The sequence below is a fragment of the Elgaria multicarinata genome, chromosome 18 (genome assembly GCF_023053635.1).
Source record: "Elgaria multicarinata webbii isolate HBS135686 ecotype San Diego chromosome 18, rElgMul1.1.pri, whole genome shotgun sequence".
Lineage (NCBI taxonomy): Eukaryota > Metazoa > Chordata > Lepidosauria > Squamata > Anguidae > Elgaria > Elgaria multicarinata.
The window spans coordinates 16896860-16911238 of record NC_086188.1 but is presented as its reverse complement, the minus strand read 5'-3'; the positions used below and the strand labels follow the sequence as shown (position 1 = coordinate 16911238).

Sequence of the window (14379 nt, the reverse complement as noted above, 5' to 3'; positions counted from 1 at the left end):
ATCGAGAGTTCACTACCCAATAACAAACCATGAGTTCTCTCTTTCTGGGTTGTCTGTGGTTACTAGCCCATAGTTAAACCATAGTGCAGGTTCTCAGGTAAGAACAACCCACGATTCGAGAGCAACCCGTCCTCAGGGTTGTTGTTAAGCGTGAGCCAGGTCAGTGTCTTTGGATTGCTAGTGCTAGGGTCTGTCTGTTTGGAAGCACCCTTATTGTGAGGCAAAAACCTACGTATGACCTGGTTCGCACGTAATGACAAACCAGCGTATGGCTTGAGTATGGGTTGTTATTGAATTGTGGGTTGTTATGTGCAAATCCGGCACTATGGTTTAACTATGGGTTGTTCACCACAAATGTAAACACAATGCGTGATTCAACAATAACCCACGATTCAATGCCAACCCATACTTTGTAATCATTACATGCGAACCAGGCCTTTGTCTCGTCCAGATGGGATTTGTTCCGCCTTGGGTTCCCCTGCTCCTTTTTGTCTTCCACACTGTATTAGCGCCACTGTTCCCTTAAGCAATGGGAAGCTCTTTTATGCTAGGACAATGGCATGGACACAGGAAGTCAGGGATATTCAACTTCTTCTTTTTCAACACTGCCAGGTGGTGGGGGTTGAACTTCCGAGGCAAAGCTGCCCAATGGGTTGATCCTCCCCCTGTCCTATGCTCCTTGGCCAGGGAGGGTCTGCCCCACCCAGGCTGAAGAACCTGGCATTAAGCACCACTGGAGGTTCTGCTTCTGACCAAGCAAATGTCCCTCAAAACAAAGGTGTTCCCAGGACTGGGCCTATGGGGCTACAGCCCTGAATCTAGTCCTAGGGCCCTAGACGTTTTCCCCAGTGTCCATTGCTACCGATGGAAGGTTTTGAATTTTTTTGCTTAGCTTAATTGCCATGTAGGGGATGATTTTCAAGGGGGATTGCAGCCAGGAAGGAAGGGTAACTCACCCACCCCCCCACATGGTAATTAAGCTGAGAAAACACTTTTCCCCATTGGTTTGGAACGATCAGGGGGAAGGGTGCAAATGAATAGAAGAATTTATTTTATTTGAGATGATATGGATGAGAAATTAAGGGGCTGCCTTTGCCTACTGTGAGGTTCGAATAAGTCCTAGCAAATATTTACTTCTGCACGTGCCTATCTAGATAGAGATCAACACAGGCAAAATTTAGGAAGGAATGTGAGCCTGGGCCCTGAATCTTTTAAGTGCCTAGCAAGCGCAACACCCCTGCTGAAGGTATCAGTTACCCCAGAAATCTCTGTGGGATCGTAGAGCCAGCCCAAGACATTTTGCTACCTGAGGCAAAGAGCAAGATGGCACCATCTCCCATTTCACGTACAAAAGCTGACTAAGTTGTTTCTTCCACACTGGTGATGGAACAACATCCTCCACTGGACCTGAAGGCAGCAGCCTAGCTTAGGGGACACACGGCAGGCTGTGAAGCAGACAGCGGTCTCTTTGCTGCCATCTCTCAACATCTGCTGATGGGGATGAATGCTTCACCCTGCCTCATGGAAGGGCCGGCCCTGCTTCTAGGGCATCCTCTCCTTTTGTCCTGGGAGGGATGCCGGCCAAGTTGGAAGTTTGTCTTAGCCAGCACCACTCCCTGCAGGAGGCAAATGGCTTTAGACCAGGGGTGGGATGGAGAGAAGAGAGATGGAGGCAACCAAAGAGCTGGATCTAGACACGGCTCGCGTGCCTCCCTTTTGGCCATCCCTGCCTTAAACGAAACTGAAACGAAATGACCCGAAATATAACAATAACTCAACACTACCCCAAATGGCAATAAATTAAATACGGGTAACGGCGACGTACCGATTCACACTCACCCCAACGCAGCATTCCGGAGATAATAAATAATTACAGCAATTCATAAATAACCCAAGAAACATATAGCAACACACAATCTGATTGAGAAAACGGAAACAATCGTAGTTTCAGTGACATCATACGGCTGTGGATGGTCCCTCTAAGTGGGTCCATCCTTCCGTGGTCCACAGAGCCATGTGGTCTGGTGGTAGAGGAGGGCAGGGAGGCAATGAGGGAGATGGTTCGTGAGATTCCCCCCTCCAACAAAGAGACAAAACTGAGCCTTTTGCTTCTATTGATGCAGGCTTTACAAACTCCCCTTCCTGCTTTTCTTTGTCCATAGCAAATGGGACTTATGTCCCACAGTAAAAATACATGTATCCAAAGCCCAGGGCAGACGTTCTGCTTCGTGACTCATTGAAGCCTTGTCCAACTGTTGCTGGCTTCCAACACGTTCCTTGCTGCAGAACGTGAAAGCTACGGTGTGAACGGAGTGGTGTTTACAATTGGGTAAATAATCCTCCTCCTCCTCCTCCTCCTCCTCCTCCTCCTCCTCCTCCTCCTCCTTCTTCTAGGACTGCTAACAGTTGAAATGGCATTATCTCTCTCTCTCTCTCTCACACACACACACACACGGATCGTTTCCTTCTTCTGCTGGACGGGCTTTGGTTCCCCTTGCTGCAGCTGCCATTCCCTCCGCTTCCTCTCAATTTATCTGCATCCTTATTGTGATGGATTTTAATGCCTCATAATTACTTTTTGGGTAGGAGGGGGCTGCGATTCTGAATCGCAGCCTGGGGGAAGAGGGTGCCTCCATGTCATAACGAAGCTGTTTAGCTCATCAATTTGACGGCGAGGCATACGGCAGGTGCAGGGCCTGAACAGATGAGACATAGGAGATCACTGATGGGATCTCGTGGTGAACAGATGAGACGCAGATCACTGATGGGATCTTGTGTTTTGATTGAATGTAACAGCATCATTGGATCGTGGCGATGGGGCTGCAGAGGATGTAGGGTTATTGTCCCTTCTCCTGCTCGTGTTGCAGTCTAAAACTGCCCTGTCCTCCTTTCCATATGGTCACCCTTGGGTAGGGTGACCATATGGAAAGGAGGACAGGGTTCCTGTATCTTTAACAGGTGTATAGAAAAGGGAATTGCAGCAGGTGTCCTTTGTATGCATGCAGCACCTGGTGGAATTCCCTCTTCATCACAGCAGTCAAAGCTGCAAGAGCCCTGCCCGCTTTCATATCTGGTCAAGCGCGTAGGGCTCCTGCAGCTTTAACTGCTGTGATGAAGAGGGAATTTCACCGGGTGCTGCATGCATACAAGGGACACCTGCTGAAATTCCCTTTTCTAGGCATATGTTCAAGATACAGGAGCCCTGTCCTCCTTTCCACATGGTCACCCTACACTTTGGAGCCATTTGAATTGAAGAGCTAAAGCAGGGGAAAGGGTTAATCCCCAGTGGTGTCGCAGAGGCAGGGCTCCCAGCACCAGCACATTTTTCGAAGAAGGGACTCAAAGGGAAGGGACATATAATGTTCCTTGTTCTAATGCAAAGTATTTTGGGCTCAAATGGGCAATTAAGACTTATTTGCTTTACAAAAGAGACTGGCAGGTTTGTTGATGTGGATCCAAGCAGCTGCCTGCAAGTTTGAACTCTTCTTGGGGGCTGAGATTTCCAAGGAGATGGAGAAGGAGGTGGGTTTTGTCTAATGGCTCGGGGACCAGGGAAGATTCAAGGTGTGGGACTCACTCTGGACGGCTTACAGCGAGAAGGAAGGAGGCAACAGCCACAGCTGAGTAGAAGGAGGGCACATCTACATGGCCGCTTTACACTGAAGTAAATGCACAGATTCATGTTTTAGGTCACACGACACAGCCGTCCATTCGCCGCAGCGGCGTCTTTTACCCACGATAATGCGCAGATTCGCATTTCCGATTCACCGCGACTTTTAGGTTAACGGCCGACTTTGCATCGCATTATGGTTATGTGTCCTTGGGGGAGTTGCATCGCATTTTGACATGTGGGCGTAGCTTTGATGTGATTGGCCGATTCCCCGCCTTGTTTTGCTCGTCCCTCCTTCATTGCGGATGTGCGGATGTGCGCAGCATCAAGTGCACTAAAAAGAATAAATAAATCGCTGTTGCTGCTGCAGTGTTAGCAGAGGTCTCTCCATTTTTAACAGGAAACTGTAAAGTAGCCATCATATTGCAGGCAAAATGTCATGATGTCCTGTATGCGAGAATGTCTCCTTGAGTGCATCCTTCTTATCTAACACAAACAAGAGTTCTGGCTCCAGCTGGCTCCAGTGCTGCTGTGTCAAAGTTAACTTCTGTAACTTACTGTCAGGCCAAAGGTATTGTTTACAGAACTGTTTAGCATAATTAGCTATGCCCCAGTGTTATGTTCTGATTGGTTAATGCTGCTACTGGGCCCTGCCCCTTGCAAGCTCAAATACTGTACTGTATAGGGTGACCAACTGTCAGGATTTCCCCGGATTTGTCCTGGTTTTTGTTCTTTCCATGGTGTCAGGGGGGATTTTCTATAATTTTCAATAATGTCCTGGAATGACACACCTTCCCCTTTAAGGCTGCCATTAGCATGGCAGGAGGGAGTGACATGCTTTCTTGAGGCACATCATTCCCCCACCCCGAGCTCCAATTGAGGTCTTAAAGGGGAAAGTGGGTCATTCGTGGACATTATAGAAAAGGCCCCAATTGGAGTGGATGGTGGTGGTGCAGAATGAAATCCTTTCCTTTCCTCCACTCCAATCGGGTTCTTTAAGGTGGCGGGGGAATAACGTACTTTCTGCAGGACTCAGAAAGCTGCTTTCCCCCCACACACACTAGGTGTCCTCTTTTTTGGTTTCCCAAATATGTTCACCCTAGTACTGTATTCCCTATGTCTTTTGTCTGATTGCTCCCTTTGAAGAGACCAGGCCTTGATTACTAATCAATAAAGCGCTTTTGAACCCTCTGTCGCTGGAATGGTGGAGTCGTGCTTAAGGGCTGTTTGGATTTCGTCCTTGGGTGAAGAGAACATTGATCTAACAGCAGTGTGACGCTCGTTGACTAATTCGAACCAGCTAAAAATCGGGTTAAAATTTAATGAGAAGCAATTCCGCTGTCGTATAGACGAGGACGGAGTCACAGCAGATGGTGTAGCAAAGTACGCATCCTCTTACGGAGTGGGGAGGGAAACTATAGCTCCCCACCCACCCATATGGGAACGGCTCAATTATTGTTGTGACATGAGAAGGGAGGACACGCCCAGCGGGCTCTGATTTTAAGAACTGGACCAGGTCGTTTCGGCATTTCCCGTAGAAACGTGCAGGGCGATCCAAGTTTGGGCTTGCTGGTCTATGTCGGCAGGGATCAACTTTTATGGCTGGGTTTCCATGGGGGGGATCATAAGTGGAACTGCTTTCTCCTCGGGTATTTCCACACTCTCGGCTCGTCTGGCAAACGATGGATGGCCACCCGGGTTTGCCCATCGAGAAAGGCGTCCCTGTCTCTCAACAGGAAAAGGAGGGCCCACCCAACCGCGGCTGCTGGTCAGCCGCTAACGTCGCAGGCTGTCGTAGCTGCCGGCAGACCCGGAACTCCTGGAGCAGCTTCGCCGGCTGTGCCGTGCCCCTGAGCTGCGGCTGCGGCTGCTGCCACTGCTGCTGCTGCTGCTGCGGCTGGTCCTGTCGCTGGAGTGGCTCCGGCTGCGGCTGGGAGAGTAGCTGAAGCAGCTGTACCAAGAGGAGTAAGTGCTGACACTGCTGGGGGATGAGGAAGGAGGGCTGGGCCGGTAGTACGGGATGGGCCGCTTCCGGGCACTGCAGAGACGGAAAGAAGAAGAACGGGAGTTAGAGAGGCAGAGTGTCAGATCCTGACTTCCTGACCCAGAGGGCCAGGTATTACTAAAGCTTTTATTGCAGTAATTCCAGTAATTGGCGTTGAGCTTTTGTAGTCTTAGGGCCTGTTCAGATGTCACCCTAAGCCACCACGGATCACTCAAAAAATTTGATCCATGTTGGGTTAGTGTGTTGAGTGTAAATGAGAAGGTTCCCTGACCCACAATGGTTAAAGTATCTACCCCCCCTTCTGCAGTGGGGATAACAGGCCATGGGGTAGGCAGCGTTGTCGTCTTACGGGCGCCCAATAGTTCGCGCTGGCTGTGTGACCCAAACAACAAACACCATAGAGTCAGCCAGCAAGAGCGGCCGTCAATTTCAGGGAGACTCTTGCTGGCAGATTTTCTCGATGGTCGAGATTGCCGTGCACCAGACAAAGCGGCCGCTGGGAGCCCGTTTCTGCCACATTGCCTGCCGAGATGCAGAGGAGCGACAGGTAACCACATGTGTGTGTGTGTGTGTGTGTGTGTGTGTGGTTCCCTCTCGTAGTGGTTCACGTCCTGTTCCCCACAGTGTAATTCTAGTTCCACCTGTGCACGTGTGGCCTTCTATGACTCAGGTTTTTTTAAAATGTGTTTTGTTTATTGTAATGGCTTTTGCTACACATATAAACTACTTACTTACTTACACTCAATGGTTGAGAGTAGATTATTGTTGAAATGTGGGTTGTTGTTGAAACGTGGGGTGTTGTGTTGTCTGAACCCAGTTACTCTAACAAACCATGGTTTATTAACCACAAACTACACATGAAGAGAACCCATTGTTCGTTGTTGGGTTGTGAACTGTGGGTTTTTTCACCATGGTTTGATACCATGGCTAAGTTCAGTCAACACGCTAACCCATGTTTCAACAACAACCCACAATTCAACGACAACCCACACTTAACCCTTAAGTGGGGGTTAGCGTGTTGTCTGAACCCAGCCAACTTAAGTCAGAAGAGAACATATTACAATGCAGTTCCTTAACCAGGATCAGTTCAGGGTTCCAGCCTGCTGTTCTTTCCAAGCAGGGCGTGCCACTCCCCCACCTCTGTGGCCCCATGGGCCTCTGCTCTAACCACTATACCACACTGGCTGTCAGGCAATAACGCCCACGGGGAGGCTGACGTGCCCTGACTTGAAATGGTGCAGAGGAATCCATCTTCCAGCTCGTTCTCCTGACAACAGCTGAGAAGCCAGTTTTCTTATGAAACTTGATGAATGGCGAAAGGCGTTTGGGACAAATGGCTACAGCCTTCTGACCTGGTTATGCGCCGTGCCTCCAGGTGGCTGGGGGAATCTCTCCTTCGCTTTCTCATGGGAGAATACGATTGCTTGCGACGTCGGTGGTCACGATGCCTGTGAGAATCCTTCCCTCCGGAGCCGTGCTTGTGATCCTGTTCACGGACCCTGAGAAATAAAATAAAATAAACCCAGAGAGGCTCAACAAAACTCGGGTGGTGCACTGGCGGTATATTACATCAGCGGGTTTGGCTCATCAGCCAATGTAGATCTTTATCACACCAGCGTTATACGGTGCCATCACTGCGAATTGCGTGCAAAGGACTCCGAAGTTTTCCAGCTTATAATCTGCTTTGATTGTGAAGCAGTCCCATGCATCCTGCTTTAATTGTGCTATAAAGGCAAAAGACTCGCCCTATTTTGCTACTAGTTTTCGAGCGTATCATTTCCAGCGGCCACTGGGGCGCAGGAGCAGGATTTGGAGAAAAATTAAACAAATGCTTGCATCTGCATAAGCTTTAAAGATAAAGACATCAAAATTGGCACAGTAATAGATATTAAGGAAAGCTTTAAGCATATCAAATTTGAATCCGATTGGGTCATCCGTTGATTTTTTTATGATTTTTTTTTTTTACATTTCCCCCCCTAAAACCCATTTCCTGGTATGCAAAGGATCTTGCCATCCGATAGCAACAACAACAACGCCGGGATGTTTAGAGGGAAACAGGTATGTGGGATGAAGCGCGTAGTAAAAACACAGAAGGCCATTGTATTTCGAGGCGTTAGTGGTGCACAGATTTCCCCTGCCCATGTCTAGAGTGCTGCTGTGCTTGTTTGTTGAGCTGACATGGCAGGGTAGCTATACGAGTTCCCAGGGTCAAGGCCATTGATGCTGTGTTGGTAGATGAGGCCCAGCATTGGGCAAAAGGTGGGATAAATAATAATAATAATAATAACAACAACAACAACAACAACAACAACAACAATAAAAATTTGGTAGGATCTCAAGATTAAAAGAGAGCTGTTGTCTTGGCAATGATTGAGGCTGCTGCTCTTCCAGTCTGTAAGACTGCATGAATTGGTGCATGGATTGTGTTCAGAATGGAAGGGATCACGGGGATAGCATGTGATTAAATGTTTAAATATTGGAATATATTTAATACATATTTTTAACTTTGTATATTTCTATTTATAGGTTTTAAATGTGTATGTTTTAAATTTTGTAATGCCGCCATGAGGCTCAGCATTGGACAGATGGGAATAATAATAATAATAATAATAATAATAATAATAATAATAATAATTCCCTGGGACCCCCACAAGGCAGGACCTTGCCATAAGCCGGTCCGGAACAGGTGCTGCAGATCAGGCTGTTACGGAGTTACCCTTGCTGCTGACCTTATCTTTTATTTATTTATTTATTACATATTTATACCGCCCAATAGCTGCAGCTCTCTGGGCAGTTCACAAAAATTAAAAGCATAAAAAGCATAAGAAAACAACCAACAGTCTAAAAACACAAATACGAAATACAATATAAAAAGCACAACCAGGATAAAACCACACAGCAGAATTTGATATAGGTTAAAATACAAAATTAAAACAGCAAAATTTAAATTTAAGTTAAATTAAGTCTTAAAAATACTGAGAAAATGCTGAGAAAATAAAAAGGTCTTCAGCTGGCGATGGAAGGAGTACAGTGTAGGCGCCAGGCAAACCTCTCTGGGAGCTCGTTCCACAGCCGGGGTGCCACGGCAGAGAAGGCCCTCCTCCTAGTAGCCACCTGCCTCACTTCCTTTGGTAAGAGTATAGGGCTCCCAATAGCTAAAAAGATGTATGCCTTATAGTCAATTTGATGGTGGATGGGATGTGGAAGCTGACTGCCGTACCTGCCAGGGCTGTATCGAGAATAGCTGGGGCTTCGTCGTTTCCTTGAACTCCGGCTTCCGGGACTTCTCTTGCAGGACTTGGACGAGTAGCTGGGGGAACGGGAGTAGGATCTGGAAACAAGGGAGTAGTGTGAGACAGCTGGGGAATGGAAGGGGATCAGGGAGCATCTCAAACCCAAAGAAAAAGCATATCCATTGAGGAACAGCCCCAAGGTTGAGGGTAGAGAAATCCCTATCTGCGGTCAACTTTCTATGGGGTCAGGGGAAAGGAAGTGGGGCAGAGGAATGGGGTGTGGCCATTGGGGAACCTGGGAGGGCCATAGGCCTGAGGTTTCCCACCCCGATATAGAGCTATTTCAAATGGGGGGAAATCACATTCCCTTACCGTAGCTCTGCTTCCTGCTTCTCTTCCACTTCTGCAACGAGCTGTAATTACATGAGGAAGAGAGCAGCAACCACATGGCTTGTACTGCCTCAGTACAGTTGAATGGGACTGCTCCCTCTAGTGGGCATTTTGTAGCGCAACTTTGCCTTCGCACAGCAGGAAAACCTGACAAATATTGATTTATCCCAGAAGAGCCCGGATTTCTGAGGTTTTATTTTTAGCACTAGAATGCCTTGAGCAGAGGAGGCTGATGGCGTTGTCAGAATGACCTGCATACATTCATGAGCGGCCAGTAACGAGGGTGCTATAAAACGCTCGTTTAGAGACGCTCGTAGGTTAACCCAACAGATGGCTCACCTTGACTCTGAGGAACAGGATCTGCTTTGGGAGGACCTGGGCCCAGCCTTGCGATGCAACGCGTGGGACTCGGGAGACGACCTGCTAGAAGAAGACCCATTCCGCACACACGGTCGAAGAGGGGAGCTGAGGAAAGGGGCAGAGACAGGGCTCGCTTTCTTCTTCTCTGAATGTTCAAGAGAGTGCAATGACCCATCCCTGAAAAGATACATTTCCAATCCAGGACTGTAATTCTGGCCTTGCAGAACCTTGCTCCAAAACCCCCCTGCTTCAGCCAGCTTCCTGTAGCAGTGATTCTTTTAATGCTAAAGTGGTACCATTTATTGATTGATTGCATTTTTATACCGCCCACTAGATGAAGCTCTCTGGGCAGTTTACAAAAAGTGAAACCACAAAAACCATTCAACCAGTATGAAAGCATAATATAAAATATCTAAGGTCCTCCTCCGAGTGCCAACTCCAAGGGAAGCTCGGGGGATGGCAACAAGGGAGAGGGCCTTTTCGGTGGTGGCCCCCCGACTGTGGAATGATCTCCCCGATGAGGCTCGCCTGGCGCCAACATTGTTATCTTTCAGGCGCCAGGTCAAGGCTTTTCTCTTCTCCCAGGCATTTTAACAGCATTTAACAACGCTAAGTTTGTTTTTAATGGACCCCAGAATTGTTGTTTTTAAATGGATACTGTTGTTTTTATACTGTTTTTTATGTTTTTGATGGTTTTTAAATTTTGTACACTCTTAATGTTTACCATTTTAATTGTTGTAAACTGCCCAGAGAGCTTCGGCTGTGGGGCGGTATATAAATGTAATAAAATAAATAAATAAATAAATAAAATACAATATAACATTATATAACATATAACTCCTCCCAGAGTGCGGGACACGGAATAATGGGCTCAAGTGACAGGGAACCAGATTCCGGCTGGACATCAGGAAAAACTTCCTGACTGTTAGAGCAGTACGACAATGGAACCAGTTACCTAGGGAAGTTGTGGGCTCTCCCACCCTAGGGGCCTTCAAGAGGCAACTGGACAACCATCTGTCGGGTATGCTTTAAGGTGGATTCCTGCAATGAGCAGGGGGTTGGACTTGATGGCCTTGTAGGCCCCTTCCAGCTCTACTATTCTATGATCCTATGATCTGGAACACGGGAAACGGCCTCCATCTGACCCGTATGGAAGCAGGCAAAAACTTGTTAGTTTCGACAGTCCTTTGGAGAATAATCTGGTCCTCCATCTATGTTAAGGGCTTGTAAAATTGCCGTGTGTTTTAAACGTTTAATGTTTTAATGTTGTATTTTTATTTATTTATTTATTTATTTTTATTTTATTTTAATTTTTGTACATTTGTTTCCCTAGGTTTAAAATGTATATGTTTTAAATTTTGTAAGGCTGCCTTGAGGCCCAGTATTGGGCAAAAGGCGGGATAGAAATAAATACAATAATAATAATAATAATAATAATAATAATAATAATAATAATAATGATGGCGATTCTGACTGACAGCAGCTTTGCCAGTGGTGAGTCTGATAATAGCTCCCTTCTATCAGGGGACATTGCATCCAGAAATGGGGACCTAGTTTCTGTGGATGATCGGTCAGTTTGATGACCCACCAGAGGTGCGGTTTTGAGCATTGTTCTGGGCAGTTTTATTTATTACATTTATATAGTACGTTTTTGGTACTATATAAATAAATAAATAAATAAATAAATAAATAAATAATAATGTACCGCCCCACAGCCGAAGCTCTCTGGGTGGTTCACAAAAGTTAAAACAGTAAACATTAAAAAGTATACAAAATTTAAAAACCATCAGAAACATAAAAACAACAGTATAAAAACATCAGTATCCATTTAAAAACAACAGTCCTGGGGTCTGTTAGAAAACAAACTTAGTGTTGTTAAATGCTGTTAAATGCCTGGGAGAAGAGAAAAGTCTTGACCTGGCGCCTGAAAGATAACAGTGTTGGTGCCAGGCGAGCCTTATCAGGGAGATCATTCCATAATTGAGGGGCCACCACTGAAAAGGCCCTCTCCCTTGTTGCCATCCTCTGAGCTTCCCTTGGAGTAGGCACTCAGAGGAGGACCTAAGATGTTGAGCACAGTGTATGGGTAAGGTTCATGTCGGGAGAGGCGTTCCATCAGGTATTGGGGTCCCAAGCCATGTGGTCCCAGTAAAGCATTCTCAAGCTGCGGACAGGCCTTGTCCACCAAGGCATGTCTTTGGGTAGGGTTGTCAGAGAAACCCGCAACAGACTGAAATTTGTCTGGATTTTGATGAATCTGACCTGCAGATGGATTCTGTGGGACTTGCGGAGCGTTTCCCCCTACACACACTTTGGGAGGGGGATTTGCGCTACTGCGCACTTACGCAAAATGTTCCAATGAGCGTTAACTACTGCTCTGGCCTAGGGATGGTTGAACTCACCTGTATCTGATTCAACAGATGCTTGCCCCATTGCCGCCCACCCCTGCTCGTCGGGCCACATGAGCTTCTGAGACTCAGCGTGGCCCGGCGTGCGCACAGTAGCTGTCTCCCCTTGCTTCAGAAATTACGTATTTCTCCCAGTTGCGTAAATGGCAGCCGTAAGGGCCCCATTTCTGCAAGAGTAAAGGCACGGACACTCTGTCTGCACCTTTACTGTTGCATAAATGGGGCCTTTATGGTCACCATTTACACAACGGGGGAAAGGTACAATTTCTGGAGCCCCCACTGTGCAGCGAAGTCAAAGGAGCAGCCCAAAAATGCTAGCATATTTCAGCCTAAAGCTCTTATTGCCAATAACTAAGCATTAGGAGAAGCACCATTGTCGTACTGCTCTAACAGTGAGAACTTCCTGACTGTTAGAGCAATACGACAATGGAACCAGTTACCTAGGGAGGTGGTGGGCTCTCCCACACTGGAGGCCTTCAAGAGGCAGCTGGACAGTCATCTGTCAGAGATGCTTTAGGGTGGATTCCTGCATTGAGCAGGGGGTTGGACTCGATGGCCTTGTAGGCCCCTTCCAACTCTACTAGTCTATGATTCTATGAAGTATAAAGCGTTGGTTATTACCTTTAAAACCCTACCTGGTTTGGGTCCAGGCTACCTGCGGGATCGCCTTCTCCCATACAATCCGCCCCGCACACTCAGGTCCTCTGGGAAGAATCTACTTCAGTCAGCAAAGAGTAGGCTGACAACCGTTACCCAGAGGACCTTCTCTTCTGCTGCCCCCAGACTGTGGAATAGCCTGCCAGAGGAGACTCGTCAGCTTGACAGTCTTTTAGCATTCAAGAAAGCTATAAAGACTGATCTCTTCCGGCAGGCCTATCCAGCGGAATTTTAGGATACGTTTAGGATGCTTTTAGGATGTTTTAACAGTGTATGCAATGTTTCTAATCAGTATTTTATGTATTTTGTGATTGCTGTTGTTCCTCGCCTCAATCCAATCAGAGAGGTGGGTAAGAAATAAATAAATAAATAATAATAATAATAATTAGGAAGTGTGTCAGGTGGCTACTAGGAGGAGGGCTTTCTCCGCTGTGGCTACCCCGGCTGTGGAATGAACTCCCCAGAGAGGTCCGCCTGGCCCCTACGCTGTACTCCTTTCGTCGCCAGCTGAAGACCTTTTTATTCTCTCAGTATTTTAACACTTAATTTTAACTTAAATTTAACTGTTCTAACTCTGTATTTTAATCTTATATCAATTTTTGCTGCGTGGTTTTATCCTGGTTGTGCTTTTTATACTGTATTTTGTATTTGTGTTTTTAACCTGTTAGTTGTTTTATTATGGTTTTAATTTTTGTGAACCGCCCAGAGCTTCAGCTATTGGGTGGTATAGAAATGTAATAAATAAATAAAATTATTATTATTATTATTATTATTATTATTATTATTATTATTATTTTAGAATGGGGAGAAAATGGCACAAAACCTGGGAAACACCCAACAATCAGCAGTTGGAGGAAAGGGCGTGGGAGATAGGTGTGTGGCTGGCTGAGGAACCCTAGAGGGCTGCATCAGAACTGCAGGAAGGCCAGATGCGGCCCCCGAGCCCATGGTTCTGCACCCCCGGTGTAGCTGGTCTCAGACTCAGCGGGCCACTGCTCACCTTTGGTCTTTGCCTCGGCCGAACGGTGTCGGATCATCCAAAGTTGCTCCCTTAGTCCGTGAGAAGCAGCTGGTGAAGGAGTTTCCTGAATCGGAGCTGCTGCCACTGCTGGCCTTCCCAGACGAGAAGGCCTGGCCGAAGCCATCGTGGATTGGACAGCTTGCTTCCTGTCTGCCCTTTGACCTGGATGTGCTTGTCTGAGTGGATGGAGGGGAAGAAGTATCATTTCCTGAGTCGTATTCATGGGGCTCTCCGTTCCGTTTGCCCAGCTGACCCTCTGCTTTTTTAAAGAGGTCAGCAGTAGACCCAGCCTTTGAAATCTGCAAGCAAAAGAGCCATTTTGCCAGTGTTTAAAAGACATTTTCAGTGCAGGGAGTGTGCGTTTAGTTTTGTTTGACTTTATTTATTTATATATTCATTTGTCAAATAAACCAGTTTTTTTTTTTTGGTTTCTTATTATTATTATTATTTTTACCATCATGATGCACAGTCTGTAATCAAAGGAAAGTAAGAAAGAAAGGAAAGAAGAAGAAAGTAAACAAAGGAAGAAGTCAGAACTAAAAAAAAAACACATCTCCCTGAAAGAAAGAAGTGTCTGTGTTTTTTCGTTTTTTTAAACCCCAGATATAATTGGAAGATTTTTAAGGCATCATGCAAAGAGTACTAAGCATGCGATCCATGTTGAATGAAAGATTTAAAAAAGTAGAAGTTACAAA

The 14379-nt window shown here is 46.5% G+C and overlaps 1 protein-coding gene across 1 annotated transcript in view; it reads right to left on the bottom strand.

The window, feature by feature from the left end:
- Window positions 1-5386: 5386 nt before the first annotated feature.
- The window catches only part of SRRM4 (serine/arginine repetitive matrix 4), a 158039-nt gene continuing 149046 nt past the window's right edge, over window positions 5387-14379 (bottom strand). The window contains exons 9-14 of the mRNA XM_063143782.1: window positions 13688-13983; window positions 12769-12771; window positions 9578-9802; window positions 8836-8946; window positions 6968-7114; window positions 5387-5648 (exon numbers count right to left, since the gene is read on the bottom strand). Coding sequence (XP_062999852.1) covers window positions 5387-5648; window positions 6968-7114; window positions 8836-8946; window positions 9578-9802; window positions 12769-12771; window positions 13688-13983 — 1044 coding nt within the window. The remainder of the gene's footprint in view (window positions 5649-6967; window positions 7115-8835; window positions 8947-9577; window positions 9803-12768; window positions 12772-13687; window positions 13984-14379) is intronic.